At 42.7% G+C, this 19,681-nt stretch overlaps 1 protein-coding gene across 2 annotated transcripts in view; it reads right to left on the reverse strand.

Moving 5' to 3' along the window:
• The window catches only part of ADAMTS16 (ADAM metallopeptidase with thrombospondin type 1 motif 16), a 91,574-nt gene that overhangs the window by 16,288 nt on the left and 55,605 nt on the right, over positions 1 to 19,681 (reverse strand). For both annotated transcript variants that reach the window (XM_061637779.1, XM_061637768.1), the window contains exons 16-18: positions 18,443 to 18,687; positions 12,402 to 12,540; positions 4,427 to 4,553 (exon numbers count right to left, since the gene is read on the reverse strand). In XM_061637779.1, the coding sequence (XP_061493763.1) occupies positions 4,427 to 4,553; positions 12,402 to 12,540; positions 18,443 to 18,687 (511 nt within the window). The remainder of the gene's footprint in view (positions 1 to 4,426; positions 4,554 to 12,401; positions 12,541 to 18,442; positions 18,688 to 19,681) is intronic.

Genomic DNA, 19,681 nt, shown 5'->3' on the forward strand with positions numbered 1-19,681 from the left:
TTTGATCGTATGGTGGTGGAAGATTCCATGGTAATCACTCCACCAGGGCTTGGGTGGGAGTTGTCAAGAATTTTTCTTCTTTTTCCCTCTTTTCCTTAATTTAAAGAAAAGAAATCCATCCTGTTGACTGCAATGGAAGGGAAATTAACTACACTAGCTCCAGCGCAGAAGTCTTTCAGCCCCAAACCATGGTTGTGTAAGGGGGACGATGGGGTCATCTCTGTCCTGCACCCAACACACCCCTAAGACACCTTGTTTTGGATCCTACCACTGTCAGAACATTACTGTTAATGGCCTGGAATACATATCATGGTAAGTCAAATTATAGTTTACTGGGACCATGTGAACATGCTGGCTCCTAGAGAGGCACTAGCACCTGCTTTGCTCCTTCCCAGTGCATTTAGTTCACCGCAGCACAGCAGCTAAACCAATGTTTGCCTTAGTGTGTCACCCTAAACTCAGATTGTGGTTAAATACTTTCTTAACCATTCTGTACCCAAACACTGCAGTTTGAGATTAAGAAGGAGAGCGCTTAACCACAATTCCAGATTTGGATGACACACAAACCTTGGTTTAGCTGCCATACCAACCTAAAAGGACCAAGGAGGAGCAAACTGAGTATAATCTCTCCCTGGGAGCTAGCATGTTTGCACTAAGGCATGCTTTGGCTTAGTGTTAAGTTTGAAAGCAGCCAATATGTTTACACAGGGCTAAACTTTCTGCTAGCATACTGTGGCTCCTCTGGAGCTGTAAATGATGTTTCACCAGGTTTAGGATTGCTCTGCCCGGATAGCTAAAATATCCATGAAATAATATGAATCTATACACAATACTATACATCAAAAATAAAATAAAGAATACCAGCATTTAAAAAACCCTTTCTGTGAAAGCATCAATAACACAATTCAGTTATATATGCTCTGTTATTTGCATTCAAATTAGGCGGCTGGGCAAAGAGATTTAAATTCCAGCACCCTATCTAAAGAAATGTCATACAAAATAAAGTGAATACATTTCTTTGGACCCGCAAATAAAATCAATAAATAATATTTTTTAAAAAGGATTAAACTGAAATTAACTGTAATTCTATTATTAGCTTATATTACCCATGAGAAGAACATTGCATAAATGTATTGTGCTGGACAGGTTTTGGGTATGCTCAGCAAGTTAATAACCAGCTTAAGTTTTGCTATGGTGTAAACCTAATATTTATAGGCTTCATGCGCTAGCTCAGCTAGCTTAAGTATCAAAACTGGGATTGTAGCCAAACCCTTCAGGGCTTGTGATCACGAATTCTAAAATATCCCATGTAGAACACAGAAATGATGTCTGGAAGGTTCAGACAGCAATGTGATGTCTCTTTTAACTTGAGAGTGCACACAAATGATGTAAGTCACTATATGTGCATAAGGAGCCATGATATAACTTCTTGTGCATTTTTAACATGTGCTGTGACTAAAAAAATATTTCACTATGATGATTCAGGATCAATGAAATTAGATTGTCCTCAAAGCGTTTGAGTGCCTAAAAATTAAACAGTATACTTCTTTCTGAAAGGGTAAATCTAGGTAGACATTTTTTCCAGGATATTTGTAGTCTGGAGTGTATTATCTTTCTTGCAGAAGCTCAAATTATAGCTGTAGTTATAATTAATAACAACTCTGAATGTGTATGTTTTCTATCTCTATAGTATTCACTAATAGGCAAAAAAACCTTGCAGTTTGAGAACATACCTATAGCCAACAGATATTTCTATCAAACTTTAAAAACCAGGGAAATTGGGCAGCTATAGTGAATGCACCAGGGGAGCAGGAGACCTGACCTCCTCACTGAGATATTGTACTGCCCTACAAATTTGTAAAAATGCAAACACAATTTGGATTGGTCTTTCACAGTCCAATCCACTTCCTGTGTAGTTTGGAAGAATTTGGTATCATGTGCTATGTGTATTTATGTGTAAGTGTATTTATGCAGTGTTCTCATGTGTAATACAGCGGGGCCCCACTTTTTGGCGACCTGCTTTGCGGCGTTCCGCTAATAAGGCTGCTTTCAACTAGAGTAAGGCCCCACTCATACAGCGCTTGTTCCTCTTTTATGGCATTTTTCAGGCGTCAGGCACCATTCTATTGAATGAGTTCTGCTTTTTAGCGGGTTTCGCTTTTAGGCGGGAGTCTGGAATGTAACCCACTGTATGAGTGGGGCCCTACTGTATAAGCTACACTACTAAGTGCAGTTAGTGAAGGGTGCTAAGAGTTGCTAAGAGACACTCTGTTCCCCTCACAGAGCTTCAATCAGAGCAGCTGACTGTTAAACCACTCTGGCCATTGGAGCTCTGTCAGGGAAATAGAAGTCTCCTAATGATTCTCAGCACCCTTCACAAACTACACTTTCCAAGATTCTTTGGGGGAAGCCATGACTGTCTAAAGTGAAATAAAGGTCTGGTCAGCCCCAGCCAGCATGGCCAATGATCAAAGATGATGGGAGCTGTAATCCAAAGACTTGGTGAGCACCATGTTGAGGGGGCAGGAGGAGCTGCAATGAAGTATTCAAAGCACTTTACATACACTGATACCCTGGGTTAGTTTTGCTATCCCCATATTTCAAAAGGGATGAGGGTATAGCTAATCCTACTCAGAGTGGACCCATTGAAGTTAATAGATATATGGTTGATTAATGTTAATGGGTCTACTCTGAGGAAGACTTAGTTGACTACAACCCATCGGGAAATACTGGCTTGCCAAGATCCACCTAGGGAATTCATGTCAGAGGTGAGATTTCAACCAGGGATTTCCTGATTTGCAGCGTAGTCTCTTACCCATTATAATACATCAGAAAGCGTGCATAAATACATTGCACCCCTTGGTGGCCTTGAAATAGCCAGACCCCTCCTTCCAGTCACACATGCACTGGAACTGGTCTGCCAGGTGGGGCGGAGCCACTATGCTTCCTGGCAGATTGGTCACTGTGGCAGAGGGAGAGGCAGCAGGGAAGTTGGCACAGTGCAAACACACTGGCAGAAGCACTGCCAGGAAGCACAGTGGCTCTGCCCCACTTGGCGAGCCGCTTCTGATGTGCACACACTCTGCCATGAGGATAGTTATTTCACTCTTCCATATATCTGGTCTGCACAAGTTATGAACCATCAAGCCAGACATAGTCTATCATCCATATATTCCTTTTAAATTGTTCTGAAAACAGGCAAGGTGGGGTACTATGTTTTGTGTTCATATGTTTTAAAGTCTTTTGTTTTTAAGATGTTTTAGAGTGATTTCAGTGTTTTTGTTTGCTGCCCTGGGCCTCTTCTGGGAGGAAGGACGGGATATAAATTGAATAAATAAATAAATAAAATATGACTATTATTCTCATATTAAGGTGATGGGTGGGGAGGATGAGGTAGAGGTGGTGCCTGAAAAAACAGAACAGCGTAAAACATGTAACCTAATAGGAAGAACCTATGCGTTGACAGAGTGAGCGGATGAGTGCAGGGCGAGATGTGGCTATGCAGGCTTTGTCTGCCAGAAAAATACCCTTCGCGGTAAGTGACCAACGTTCCATTTTCCTGGCAGACTCACCCACATAGCAAACATTGGGACCTACCAGAGCTTAAGTACATTTTGGATGGGAACTTGCAGATCTGCTCACCATGAAGGTAGTATTGATTGAAGGACACTACATCCAAAGGCCACTTCAGAAGAAGAGCAAGCGTCCACTTTATAGTGCGTCTAGTGAATGTAGACGGTACTGCCCAGCTTTCTGCAATTTCTGCAATGCTGGTGTTGATGGCTAAAGCTGCAGAAGTTGCTGCTGCCTGGTGGAATGAACTGTAATGTGATCAGACGCCCTAAGCAGTTGGGATTCATAAGCTATCACAATAGAGGCTCTGATCAAGTGGTCAACTTCAATGTCTTCGTGCATTTAATGTAAATTTTAAGTGCCCACCTCAAATCCAAATTTGTGCCATAACTTTTCAGATGAAAGTGATGGCAAGGGGAAAAGAAAGGAAGGATCAGTTCCTCAGACCTCTGAAAGGTAGAATTGGTTTTAGGGATATAAGGTGTGTCTGGATGCATGGCTGATATGAGATTTGAACTGGGGACAGACATCTCACCACACAGGGCAGCTCCACACAAAGCCAGACATTCCTGTTCCTAGCCTGGGCAGTTCCTGATAGTGGGAAAAAGTGGCCCTTTCAAATATTCTGGTCTTGAAGCACTTAGAGCTTTATAAGCAGTGACTAGAACCTTGAAGTCTATCTGGAAATGAACCGGAAGCTAGTGTAGATTGAACAAAACCACAATAGCATTCCCTGAAAAGGCCTGAGAGCCTTTTAGTAAAAAAGGAGAGTTACAAAATATTTTAAAAAGGTAAATATAAATAAATGTATGTACCAAGGGAAAATACACAATTGGTGACGAATTTTTATTACCTGGGAGGACAAGCTAGCATTTTGCATGGAACAATTCCAGTGGCTGGTTGACTCTTGGAGTTACAGAACGAAGTATCCACTTGTACTTGCATGTCTTGGTAGCAGCTTGCTTTTGTGACCATTTGACCTGCATACAAAACAACACATGGTGGTTAGGGCAAAGTCACAAACTGCTGTATACATATGAAACCCAATCTCTTGATTATCTAAATCCACTGTGTACTTCTTACATAACCCTATGTAAATAATAATCTCATTTATCTGATTACCTCCCGTGGTTGAGGTCTGCAGCTCAAATAAATGAGTCTGGTTTTTTCCTAGGTATTTGCTAATTACATATCTGATTATCTCAGAGCTTCAAGCTGCTTTGGTAACCATATATACAATTTGCCTCTAATTGCTACTCCACAGTTGCCCTCTTCTCCTTCTGCAGTTTCCACCCATGATTTTTCTCTTACAGACATAACCTGGATCTAAACCCAAGTTATGGTTATTTTAGCAAACAAGCTACCAAGAGGGCCCCTTCTGCCAGTCTCAACACCCAAGAAGGTCTGCAAGGAAGCAGGTAGACTTTCAGATATTTGGGGCCTGTCATTTAATACAGCAAGGTTGATGCTTTCCCTTTGTCCCTCTCCCTTCTTTCTCCTCTGCTGTTAATGGATACTTATCCATGCAGGGTGGTGGTGGCAAGGCTGGGGTGCCACTGAACCCCCAATAACTCAAGGTTTATTTAGTAAATTAAGAACATGCTGTAATCTGTTCAGTCACACACATGTTGAGGAATCCCTCTACAAAAGGCAGCCCCATGACTACAGCAAAGGACATGTTTGAAATAACCACTTGGAGGCAAGTAGACACAAACTCCTTTCCTACTGTAATTTTCTCTTTCCCCCACATATTTATCTGCTGGTGTACTTTTGTTACAGCACAGCACTTTTCATGAACAAAGAAAGCAGAACATAAATTCCTTTCAAACTGCCAATAAAAAGCAGTGTGAGTTGTAACGGTGGCAATTTAACCCTTCACCCAGCGGTGGAAGGATTCTATTCCACTATTCCTCTTCTATTATCAGCCTCCCTGTCTCTGCAGTCTGCTTCATGTGCTGATCTCTGCTATTTCTGTTCATTATACAATGTATGGCTTGCCGGGCCTCCAGACAAGCTGGTCATGCATTTTGTAGACTTGCCCGTCACATGGGGTCTGCACGATAACTAGCAAGAAGTTAAGAGACTTAATGAAAATGGGCAATGAATGATAGTTCCAGCAAGAAGGAGTTATTCTGAATTGTTTTGAGGAGCAAGCATTTGGAGAGAAGACAAAGGCAGCCTTTTTATTTCTACAGAAAAAGTAGGCCTACAGGCAGGGATGGAAGAATCTGTCATTTTTCCAATCTTAAATTCAATTCTCCAGATTTCTGCAGGAATCTTACTGTGAATTTTTCCTAATAAACACACTTTTGACTAATGGACACAGTTTTGCAAGCAATTTCATTTCTATTTTTAATGCATGTTTCCCCCTAATATATGCATTTCCCCCCCAAACACTGGTTGATTGGTGACATGCATCACAAAATTTAGATACGTGCGTATTTTGAAGGATAGCTGTGTTTTGGTTCTCAGATTGTTTCAGAAAGTGTGAATTTTGTAGATTTATTTATTTTATTTATTTATTTAATTTAATTTATATACCGCCCTAAGCCCGGAGGCTCTCTGGGCGGTGTACAAAAAGATAAAAACCAGCACAATATATAAATACAATAAATCAAGAAACAAAACAAACAAACAACAAAAAAACCAAACAACGTCCAAAATACAGAAATGCTGTTAAAATACACTTTAAAATGCCTGGGAGTATAAAAAGGTTTTCACCTGGCGCTGAAAAGATAGTAGCGTCGGCGCCAGGCGCACCTCATCGGGGAGACTGTTCCACAGTTTGGGGACCACCACTGAAAAGGCCCTGGTTCTAGTCATCACCCTCCGAGCCTCTCGATGGGATGGTACTCGGAGGAGGGCCTTAGATGTTGAGCGCAGTGTATGGGTAGGTTCATATTGGAAGAGGCGTTCCACCAGGTATTGCGGTCCCATGCCATGTAGGGCTTTATAGGTCAAAACCAGCACTTTGAATCTAGCCCGGAAACAAATAGGAAGCCAGTGCAGATGGGCCAGAACAGGTGTTATATGAGCGGACCTTCTGGTCCGCGTCAACAATCTGGCCACTGCATTCTGGACTAGCTGTAGTTTCCGAACAGTCTTCAAGGGCAGCCCAACGTAGAGCGTGTTGCAGTAGTCCAATCTAGAAGTTACCAGAGCATGAACAACTGAGGCGAGGTCGTCACTGTCCAGATAGGGACGTAGCTGGGCTACCAATCGAAGATGGTAAAAAGCATTCTGTGCCACCGAGGCCACCTGGGCCTCAAGAGACAAGGAAGGATCGAAAAGAACTCCCAAGCTATGAACCTGTTCCTTCAAGGGGAGTGTAACCCCATCAAGAACAGGATGAACATCCACCATCTGAGCAGAGAAGGCACTCACCAACAGAGTCTCAGTCTTGTCTGGATTGAGCTTCAGTCTGTTAGCTCCCATCCAGTCCGTTATCGCGGCCAGGCAACGGTTTAGCACGTTAACAGCCTCACCTGAAGAGGATGAAAAGGAGAAATAGAGCTGCGTGTCATCAGCGTACTGATGACAACACACCCCAAAACTCCTGATGACCACACCCAGCGGCTTCATGTAGATGTTAAAAAGCATGGGGGACAGTACCGATCCCTGCGGGACTCCACAATGGAGAGTCCAGGGTATCGAGCAATGTTCCCCAAGCACTACCTTCTGGTGACGACCCACCAAGTAGGAGCGGAGCCACTGCCAAGCAGTACCCCCAACTCCCAACTCCGTGAGTCTTCCCAGAAGGATACCATGGTCGATGGTATCAAAAGCAGCTGAGAGATCAAGGAGAATCAACAGAGTCACACTCCCCCTGTCCCTCTCCCGACAGAGGTGATCATACAGGGCGACCAAGACTGTTTCGGTGCCAAAACCGGGCCTAAAACCGGATTGAAATGGATCAAGATAATCAGTGTCATCCAAGAGCCCCTGGAGCTGGCCGGCAACCACCCGTTCCAGTACCTTGCCCAAGAACGGAACATTCGCCACAGGTCTATAGTTGTTCAGGTTATCTGGGTCCAAGGAGGGTTTCTTCAGGAGCGGTCTCACTACCGCCTCTTTTAGGCAGTCAGGGACCACTCCCTCTCTCAAAGAGGTGTTTATTATCTCCTTGGCCCAGCCGGCGGTTCCGGTCCTGCCAGCTTTCACCAGCCAAGAGGGGCAAGGGTCCAGAACAGATGTGGTCGCCCGCACCAGTCCAAGGATCTTGTCAACATCCTCAAGCTGGACAGACTGAAACTCATCCAATAAATAAGGACAAGACCGTGTTCTGGATGCTTCATTAGATCTCACTGCCATAACATTGGAGTCTAAGTCTAAGAGTCTAATTTGGCTTAAAGTGCCAACTGAATTGAGTTATCCCTACCTGTAAATTCACACTGGGTGTCACAAATAGTCTTCTGGGATTAGGGATATGCTCAAATTCAGCAAAATTTGAATTTGACACCGGATTTCCCATTTATTCACTTTTTTGTGTCCTCAAGGGTCAGTTTTTTTCTTAGAGGTTTCTGCATTTGAAGCAGATTTTTTTTAAAAAAAACACACCTCAACATATTTATATTAATATTGACATTTAAAATATAGATATATTGATCTGATTAAAATATTTAAAATAAATTTTTAATTTTTTAAAATAATACTGATAAAAATATTGATATTTTGTGGGGGGAAACCGTATCAGTAAATACAGTAAATAGCAGACATGAATCCCTGATGAAGCTGTACCACAAGGAAGTTTGACAGAGCAAGATTCAAACTGGCACCAAAAGGATGATCCCATATGCAAACGCAAATAATAATATTAAATATTTATATGGGAAATTTCAAGTGAGCAAAGTGCTCAGAATACTTTATTTTCACAATAGCTCTGTGAAAAAAGCAATAATAACCCAGTTCTCATGTCTCAGTGGTTCCATCCCACCACATTATGCTCACTATGTCTATGCCCTCCTTTAAAACTGAACACTTCAGATTACCAGCTTCTAGCATTAGAATATGAACATCTGTAGATGGTGTCTCTCCAAATTTTCTGGCACGCAATTTGGCCTCTTTGCTACCATGTCCCCCTGCATTTCATTGCCTAGTTCTACCCCTCTCCCATTTGGACAAACATCTTCATCCTTATCCCTTAGGGATGATTCATCCCAAACCAGACAGTCCTCAGCTCCTGCTGGCTTTCCCCTAGTGATTAGTTTAAAAGCTGCTCTGCCACCTTTTTGATTTTAAGTGCCCACAGTCCGTTTCCATCCTGGTTCAAGTGAAAAATGTAAATGTACTGCCTTAAAGTCGATTCCGACTTACGGCGGCCCTATGAATAGGGTTTTCATGGTAAGCGGTATTCAGAGGTGGTTTACCATTGCCTTCCTCTGAGGCTGAGAGGCAGTGACTGGCCTAAGGTCACCCAGTGAGCTTCATGGCTGTGTGGGGATTCGAACCTTGGTCTCCCAGGTCATAGTCCAACACCTTAACCACTACACTACACTGGCTCTCATTGCACCACACTGGCTCTCGTTCAAGTGAAACCTGGCCCTTTTGTATAGGTTTGGCTTCTCCCAAAATCTTCCTCAATGCTTAATAAACCCCTCCTTTTGGCTCTACCTGTCTAGGTGGTCCTGCGTGTTGATGGGGAACATTTCGGAAAAAGCTACCTTGAAGGTCCTGGCTTTCAACTTCTTACCTAACAACCAAAATTTTCTTTCCCAGGACCACACAAATACTTTCCCCCATGTCACAGGTGTCAGCAGGCACCATGACCACTAAACTCCTCCCCATCCCTATCTTTCAGGCTATCTAGGTGATGCATGATATCTACAACCTTTGCACCAGGCAGGCAAGTCACCATGCAGTCTGCACGCCCTTCACAAACCAGGCGTCTTATGTCCCTAATGATCAAACCATCCACTACCAGGAATCCCCTTGCCCCAGGAGGAACATCCTTGGCATGAGAAGTTCATCCCCCAAGGAATGGGTGTCTTCAAAGAGATTATTTTCCTCTTCCTCACAGTGGCACCCTCCTATCCCAAGACCCTCATTTTATGTGACAGAGAGAGAGATGCCACCCAAGGAGTGGGATGCTGCTATCATGTCCCCGAAGGCCTTATCCACTGACCTCTCTGGCTCTCTTAGATTTTCCAGGTCAGCTACTTTGGCCTCACGGGATCAAGCTTCTCCCCTGAGGGCTTGGAGCTCATTGCCCCAAGATAGTATGAGAGGAGCTGCCAACTGAAACAGCCCTCCCCACAACAAAACAAATAAATCTTCTCACTGCTATTAGCAATAAAGGGACTCAGAGAAATTTAGCCCACAACTAAATATCTGGCAGCTAATATGTGTCTGGCTATGCTTAGCAGTTTCCACACTGACTTTACCCCTGGCAATCTCCCACCCCAGTTGCTTTTCTGTCTTGTATTGTATTGTTCTGGATTTTTTTTAACTTCCAGAACTCAAGTAGGGAGAAAAGCAGTGAAGGCTTAAGTGATTCCCTTCCCAACCTTGGCTTCTCCTCTGAAAAATCCCCCTTTCACTCTTTTCTAGCAGACAGTCCTGGCTCAATCCTTTTGGAAAACAAAATATGCTGGCTGCTGAGCATTTAGTTCCAGCCTTAGCAATGTGAAATTCAGTAACTAATGTGAGTAACTAATCCTAATTATCCAGGCAACTGCAGCACATATATGTAAATAAAAAGTCAAAAAGATGAAAGGAAATATTTTTCTGGAGAACAAACTGATCACTTACAAATACTGATAGTTTGACAAGCATAGCAACGAAGATCAAAGGCAACAGTATTTGTATTAAAGCGGCTGAAACGAGGACCAGCTTCAGCTTCTGAACAAGCACAGTCACTTTGACCTTTACCTTCTTTATGACATCAGCTCTTCTTTTCCCAGTGTTTTAGTCTTTTAAGCCAGGTGGCAGATGTTCATGGAGAACAAGCAACGGGATTATCAACCCATATGGAGGCTGCTCAGGTGCAGACTCTGGCATCTGACAATTTGATCTTTGTCTGAAGTCGAGCCTTGGTATCTATATCTTCTCAGAAGGCAAGGCAGTCTAGTGAGGGCATCTAGATATGATGGTGTTTGTGTGTGATCTTAGAAACGGGCAACTAGAAGCCCAAGATCCATCAGTTTTGATCCTCCAGTTTAACCATGAATGAATGAATAAACTTTATTGCCTAGCCATAAGCCTTCGCAATATACAATATTAGCAACATTAAAACAAAGACCATGAACAGCAAATATAATAAAAAGTAAATGACCATGATACAACCCCCTAAAATTTGGTGGACAGTTCTGCGATATACTTCGCCCGAAGCTTTTGTGCCACCAAGGCAAAGAGAGCAATCCTATGGGTAACTAAATAGTCCTGGTCTGATAGAAGATGTACAATTATCTCTTGTAAAGGTTCCTGCCTTGTCAACAAACCATCGAGAAACTTAAGTCTCGAGTGGGAATATATTGGGCACTCCAACAAATAATGGGGTAGATCTTCAACCACATCAGCACCACAGATACATAAACGCTGGTCCCATGGGACTCGGCTGTATCGGCCTTGCAGAATTAACCATCTGGTCTTCAGTCCTGATACTGTTAATGGTCCCACATTTTCATGTAACATAGCCAGGAAACAAGATTTGTGAATCTCTCCTTCTTTATAGGGCATTCAATCCTGCCTCCATTTGTCCAGATGGAGAGGAGTGGAGGTGTCTCTTTGCCCAGATTTGTCATCAGTGAAGCTCCACCATTGTAAGCCTCCCATGCAAGAAGTGCCTCAATGTGCCCACCCAAATGGCAGGCTGGCAGAAGCTACCATCAGTGGTACTGCCATTGGAACCCCTGAGTCTTTGGGACAGGGTTGCCACAGGATCTGCTGTGGATGCAGTGTTGGCTCCATCAAGCCCTCCTCCTGCCAGCCAGGGATTAGGATTGCCGCTTTAGCATAGAACAATGCTGAAGGTGTTAAAGAGTGCTTTGCTTGTATCTTGGCTTGTGTGAGAGCAAATCAGTGATCTTTCCGGCCCTTCAGTCCCTTCATAACTTCTGTTGTTTGCCTGAATGTACAATAAATTGACCCAGGAAATTCTGCACTGGAGGATGGGAGGAAGGAGATAGCAGTGACTGCAAAATGTCACCCGGAAGGGAACCAGTGTAGAGAGCAGAAACAGAGAATGGTGGAAGCAATGCTGATCTCTCAAGCAGAAGCATAACAGGAAGGGATAGAAAAAAAGGGTTACGGGTCTCTAGGATGGATATAGAGTAGAATGAAAAAGGGACATTTTGCAGAGGAAGCCTCAGTCTAGGAAGAAAAATGACATGATCAAGGATGATCCCATCCCTGTTCGAACAATGGCCTGTCGGACTAGCAGGACCAGAACAGAAAAAAAGTGCTGCCATTCTGCTAAAACAGAGGTGGTAGCTTTAAATTTCCAGAACAGAAAGTATTCTCTTTAATTAGTCGCTCCTTCTCCCACTTCCTGATTGCCAGCTAATAACGCTCTTCAGAGTGACATGTGAAAATACTTGGAAGTCTTTAAAAGTACGATTGCTTGGTATTGCCTTTTCTGGTCCTTCAGTTGAAACAACATTCTTCTCTGCACAGTGGAGATCAGTGTAACAAACTACTAAGTCCCTATCCCTGTCCCACATATTTATGATAACACTTAGGAGCCATTCTAATTATATAGCCCAGAGCTTTCTATTACTACAGGTTACACTTTTGAGCTGCCTGGAAGTGCCTAGAGACGGCTATTCCTGGACAGGAAAGAGTCTGTGGTCTGCAATAAAATTATATTTTTGAACATTTCAGAGATACCTTACCTCCGCCACACGAGACTGAACATTCAGATTGGGTGACGGCCCATGTATAGTTAGGTTTCAGTGCTGTCGTTTTTTCACTTTCTGCCTTAGGAAGAGCATATTCCCAGCCAATTCCTAGGTTTTTGCCTTGAGAGAGAAGCTATGAAAGGAAGCAAAGGGATGGAGAGGGAAAGAGATATCAGCAGAGTTTTAGCATTCACTGTATTTCTGAAGTCAGCGTTAGCACAAGAGCTTCTCCGAAGGAGGAAACTCTGAAAAGAATATATGTCCTCTAATGATTTATTATTTTATATTTATTTATTATTATTAACATAAAAATCAATCTCTGAGTGGCTTACAACAATTTCATGTAAAAATACAACAATCAAATAACACTTTTTAAAAGCTAAATAAAAACAGATAAAGCCGAGTTATACACAAAAGTTGGAAAGTTTAAGAATTAGGAATCGGAGTCCAAGAGAATGTGGGCAAATGATCTTTAAGAAGTATATAAAGCTGGTTACTATCTCCACCCCTTGAACCATATTTTGTTTATTTATAATAAATTTAATAAATATCTTTATGTAAGGTATTTTTATACCTTTCTTCAGGCGAACCTCAGAAAGTGGCTTACTTCTTTAAAAAAAAGCACAAATTACTGATGTTTTATATAACCATGAAAGCTCAAAAAGCAGCCATTTGTTATTGGCTTAAGACCTCCCCACCCGTCCTAATGACATATGAGGATATGGGATCAGAGTCATGGGCCACCAAAATCTACAGGATTATTTTTGACTTGGGCTTCTCAGCGGTCTATTTGATTACAAGGGGCTATCAGTGGTGTCCGTCTGGAAGTCACCAGGCATTTAACCAATGTTGACTTCCAGGCTACTTCCACACTAGTGTCTAATTGTTGTTCTAGCATGCTGTACAAGAATTTTACCGCTTCCACTGGGAAACGGCCCCCATATTTGGCTTTTATCTGTCCATATGGCCTTAAGGGGCTTAGAACCAAATGCCAACTTAATAATATGCAGCTGATGGAGGCTAAGAATTGATATAATGGTCAATGCAGGATAAGCAGATATTGCCCTGCTTGATGTCAGAAGGTAGAGAAGGCTCGCTTTCTCTTAGAATGTCCTTTAGAGATAGTACCTTTTACAATAAATTTTTACCTGCAGGAGCAGATTTCTGTGTGACTTACTGGGTTGCCTAATATGTTAAATTAGCCTTAGGGAAGAATAAAGTTGCTATTCCCTCTGGTGATAATATATGTTCCTAGCGCCATTTTAATTAATCTAATAATTTAAATAATTAATATTTGTACTATTTTAATAAGATTAGATAACTGATTTATCTTCTTTTTAAATGTTTTAAACCTGTCTTTTAATGTATATCTTGTTGCTCTTTTTTATGTATATGCAAAAAGCCTGGTTGGCTATTGCATAATGAACTGAAGTGAATATAACCATTAAGACAGGAAACCTACAGGAAAAAAAATATCTGTTCCCCCTCAGAGCAAGATGACCCTCAGCTAGTCACTTGTGGGAGGGACAGACAGACACCAGGCACTAGATGGCAGACAGCTCTCCAAGTCGTTCTGTCTTCCAGTCCACATGATGCACCATGAAGAGCCAAAGCTGACTCCACCCCTTCAGAGATGTGGCTACCCCTTGCATTATACATCTATGATGCGCAGAAGCAATTGGTTAAGCAATGACTGCCTGTTAGGGCTTGAGCCCACAGCAACTCTTGAACTGGTGGTCTGAGGGGTAAATGGAAATGGACTGCCTTGAAGTCGATCCTGACTTATGGCTACCCTATGAATAGGGTTTTCATGGTAAGCGGTATTCAGAGGGGGTTTACCATTGCCTTCCTCTGAGGCTAGTCCTCCCTAGCTGGCTAGGGCCTGCTCAGCTTGCCGCAGCTGCACAAGCCAGCCCCTTCCTTGACCACAACTGCCAGCTGGGGGGCAACCGGGCTCCTTGGGACTATGCAGCTTGCCCACGGCAGCACAGGTGGCAGGGCATGTAACCCCTGAGCCACTCCCTGTGGGGGTGATCTTTAGCTGGCCCTTGACACCCAGGAGACACAAGCGGGGATTTGAACTCACAGACTCTGGACTCCCAGCCAGGCAGAAAATCAGGCAGTGTACCACCACCCCAGAAATGGCCAAAGGAAGGAACTGCATGTAATGCTGTGCTGAAACCTGTCCTCCCAATTTCTCAATTTGTTCTTCCTCTGCAAAAATTGTTCCTTTTTCTGCTTAGACGTTTTAGAATTTCTTTACAACATCCTCTCCTGACCTGGTGTCCTCCAGATGTTTTGGATTACAATTGCCATTGACACCTACCAGCATGATCAACAGTCATGGTTGCTGAGAACTGTAGTTCAAAACATCTAAAGGGTACCAGATTGGCACAGGTTGCATTAGAATTTCAGTTGGTTCAGGGTTAAACTTATCTTATTCCTGTGAGATGGCAGAGGATGACATGAGAGTTTTTCTTTCCATTTCCTCAGTGCTCTGCAGCCTCCCCAGCAGCCCACACTTCCTGATCTGAAAAATTCCTATTAGAGGACTCATGATGGTCTTCCCTTAGATTTTTAACTGAAATGTGGGAAACTACATAGGCTGGCTACTGAGCATCTGAGTGCATCTGAGTGGACTCACTCATTTTGTGTTTAAGAGAAGTTGTTTCTTTCTCTCTTTTTTTTTTAAAGAAAAACTCTTTCTGCATCAACTTCTTTTAAAGTAAAAATACTTTCACCTTCAAGTAACAGCTGTCAGGTGAATAGTAGGCAGCCTCCCCACCTTCCCACGTTGACAGGAAAGCCCAGCCAAGGACATCGTAGGCTTTTCAGGAAGCACAGACATCCAGGGAGCCTGCAGAATGCAGCTCACTGGAGATGACTTGAAGAATCAGAAGACGTACACTCATAAACACCCTCAGCTGCCTTGAAAGAAAATACAACAAAAACCCTGCACCCTACCCATGAGAATTTCACCAAAATTTTTCTTCCTTTTGATGATTCTGGAATGCAATTTCTTTTCTCATTAATTGATGGAGAATGATTGAAAAAATGGAAGAATTTTTCAGCACAGCACTAACTGCAGAGACAACAGCAAGGAACACTCTTTACACACCAATAGGCCAGAGTAGATCACGAGCTACTTCCTGACTTTTGTAAAAGGCTTCTAGGTCAATTTCGCTCACTGATCTGAACAATCAGAACCCGTGGCTCCTGAAGGTTTGCTATACTACAACTCCCATCATCCCTGACCATTGACTATGCTGGCTGAGGCTGATGTGAATCGGGAATTCAATGACATATGGGGAGCCACATATTTCCCACCCGTGCCATAGAAGATTCAGTTCTTGCTGAATTAACCTAGCCAGAGCTGGTCCCGACACTGCTACTGCAATGGCACCAGGGCTCAGCTTAGATCACTACATGATGTGAGGACAAAATGGTGCTGAGACCCTTTACCACCATCTTGTGAACCCCTGTGTTAGCACAGCAACTACAGGATCCTGTTGCAAATTATTTGCATGCTGGTTGCTTTGCTGGTCAACAGGTTTAAATATCAAGACCTCTATTTAGAAACCTGAATAGTAAATAATTGTGCACCAGCTAGAGTGGGATCTATCTTTGCCTGTTTCCTCTTTTAAATATCTTATGTCATTGGAACGAGGCTCCATCTACTCATGGTTTTGAGTAAGACCAGCGATGGGGTCTACTATTACAGTTCCTCAGTTCATAGATGTACACTGAATATCCAGTTGGCTTAGTCTGAATGATACCTTCCTCCACAACTGCATCCCACTGAACACCTGACTGGCCAAAGCTTTGTCCAAATGTTCTCTCTCTCTCTCACACACACACACATACGCCATCACCACATACATACATTAGCACTAAACAAAGTGGAGGGAAATGTACTAGAAGAAAGTGGTAATAAATACCATGGAGATTAATTTTAGAGTCATTTTTTGTTTTTTGGACAGGTGTGCTGATCATTCAAGCCCCTGGTCTGTCATTTCAGCTAGGGTTGCACTGGATATGCTCCAGTTTTGATATTTGCTTTAAAAGTTGCACTTTCAACACAGATTAATAAATGAGAAAAATACTGACCTTCCAAAATATTAATGTTGTTCTGAGGCTGTTCTGTACTCTTTGTCCTCCTGGCTATGCTTTTTTCTTATCACCACTTTCCTAACCCTTCTTTATCCTCGCTGTTTTTCTTTGACTTCATTTGCTCAAACTGCTTTTAATTTGATTGACTGGGTTGATTCGTGTGTGTTTGTTCATGGGTATCTATGATATTTTCATGTCAGACTAGCAATAGGTAACCTTCTTCACCAATGAATTTGTAACTGGGCTTGGCAAACAATCAGAACCCATTGAACATCATTGGGAGCACAATGGGGGCTGATCTTTCGTCCATTCTCTGTGGCCACCCAATAACCCTACCCATCCTTCCCACCTGCTTACCTGGTGGCTGCTCCAGTGGAAGGAGAAGCTGAATTCTTCTCTGGTGCCAATTAAAATCCAAGGCGACATAGTTAGGGGTCGTATTTTCAAGGTGAACATTATATGAGTTGCCAAGGTATGTATTGCAAGTCAAGCAAGTACACATTTCTCTAAACCAGACATAGTGGTGTGGTGCCAGTGATCAGAATTGCAAGGGTTGCCATAGCCAATAGGGTTCAAAGAGCAGCATGAGCAAAGGGGAGAGAAGGAGAGGGTGCGTAGAAGAATGGTGCCTAGATCAGCATGGCAACAGTGCAAATGTGCTCTAAATGGCTGCAGAAATCTGTCAGAAATAGCTCTCCAACACTCACAAAAACAAAGAGGAAATTAGGCACGTTGTTTCAGCTGAGTCTAACCTGAACTAGGAATCATCAGCATGGAAATAGGCACTATCCTTAAATGGTTTGTGGAGGTCCAGAGCACTTGCTGTCGAGGATGCCACAAAAAAACATCCTCACTGTGGCAAATCATTCCCAGCCCAAACACAACATTTCATCCGGACTGAAGGGGAAGGGCCATAGCTCAGTGGCAAATAGGGATGGGACCCATTGGCTAGTGCTGGTTTGAAAGCATTCAGTCCATCTAATAGGAATAAAATGATTCGAGTTCACTGCAAACTGCCCCTTTTACCAATCCTTTTTTCCCCTGTGGAAAAAATATTAATATTGGTATTTTTTAAAGGAAATATTGATATTTTAAGAGGAAATGTTGATAAATTAAAGGAAAAATCAATAAAGTTAAGAAAATATTGATGACCATATCAATACTAATATCAATACTTTAGATGATTTTTGTTAAAAAAAATCTATTTCTGAAAATAGCCACGGAAAATTGCTACATAAAAATCCCATCCACAATAATAGCGAATAAATTAATTAATGGAAAAATTAGTACCAAACTGGGCGGAATTCTAGCACATCTCTAGTGGCAGAGCACCTGCCTTACATGTAGAAGATCCCAGGTTCAGTCCCTGACATCTCTAGGTAAGGCTGGGAGAGACCCCTGCCTGAAATCCCAGAGAGCTGCTGCCAGTCAGTGTAGACAATACTGAGGTAGATGGATCAATGTGTCTGACTCAGAATAAGGCAGCTTCCTATGTTCCTATTGGGATTGTTATCCTGCAAATCTACACAGCTTTCCCTGTGGCTGTAGGAACTGTAGGAAGGGTGTAATGGGCTCACAAAATGATGTTCTGGGTGCACATGATATATCTTATGTTGTCAGGGATAGCCAACGGGGTGCCTCCAGCTATTGTTGGACTCCAATTCCCATCTGCCTCAGCTACCATAGCCAATGGTCAGGGATGATGGGAGCTGGAGTCCAACAACAAGCTGAGGGCACTATGTTGGCCACCCCTACTATATGTTATGGTTGGGATGGAGATGAATCACCACAGGGAGGCCAGTTTTGATGGCATCCCTAAAAACAACAGTAACATGCTCTGTTAGAATAGGTTGGAACACAACTGGAACACAATGTTCTCTTTATATTGACACTGTGAATCTTCATTCCATTATCACACAACATACCTCTATTACCACACTTTCATTTGTAGGCCCAGAAGCACTTAGTGTCTCCGGCTGGTTGTGTGGTCTTCGATAGTCAAACACAGATCCAGCAAACTTGTATCTCCCTGGCCAGTCAATAGTCCAGTAGCCACTGAGGTAGTATTTTTTATTGGAACCACGAACAGCAATGTAAGAGTTGGAGGTGTTCATTTCAAACACACGAATGCTGCGTGCTCCAGCAGGGATGGTAACTAATGGGTAGTATTCTAGAAGGAGGAGAAAAAGAGACACTGCTCAGTCATAGCAAGAGTCATGTGAAGGTGGGGAGCCCGAGGGAAATTATTGACTCTTCAAACTCTTGTCCCATTTTTAGACTCTGTTGCTTGTATTATTAGAGGACAAGGGGAATTTGTAGATGGCAGACAAGATGGGAAGGGCACAGTCTCACAGCCCCCTTCCAATCCCCAAACCTAGCTTCAGCGTTAAACGTCCATTGGGCCCAAAAAGTATATAAAACTGTGATATGTTATGATTTGGTCAATTCTGAGGGCCAAACCAGATGTGATGAGGCAGTCTTTTAGGCTTGTGTTGTAGTTGTTTATATGTTTAATTATGTTCTACTACTTTTCGTATATTGTTTTTAAGTTGTTGATATATGTTTTGACTTGTATATTGGATGTTTTCATGTTGCGCACCGCCCAGAGAGCTACGGCTATTCGGTGGTATAGAAAGATAATAAATAAATAAATAAAACATCAAATGTTATGTTCTTATTTTTACACGGGTCAGATTACTGAGGAAAAAAGAGCATATGCTACGTTTCATATTACTTTACTCACTTAAGTTATAAATCCTCCTTTTAAGAGAGAAGGTCTTTATTAAGCAAATGCTATTTCTTTTGACTATATTGATGTTAAGGAGTGCCAAAGGGTGCGAGTAAGGGCATTCTCTCCACCATCACCATGACTCCATGGGCTCCCATGTCCCTCAATGTCCCTCTGCTCTTCTCTTCTCCTGTCACACCCACAAGCGCCATCCCTTCCCTCATTCTCATCAGTCTCCCACACACCTGTCTTCCCTCATTTGACAATTTTTCTCCAAGTCTCTGTTCCTAATATGCCAATTCTTTACAAGCATGTAACAAATCAGGCTCTTTGCGCCACCCATACTGTCTGTGGACTGTGTGGGTGTGGTTATGGAAGGCAGGATGGGAAAAGAAGCATGAACACACTGAATACACAAGAAGGTTTTTGTTGCTGT

This window comes from Rhineura floridana, chromosome 1 (assembly GCF_030035675.1).
Source record: "Rhineura floridana isolate rRhiFlo1 chromosome 1, rRhiFlo1.hap2, whole genome shotgun sequence".
NCBI lineage: Eukaryota > Metazoa > Chordata > Lepidosauria > Squamata > Rhineuridae > Rhineura > Rhineura floridana.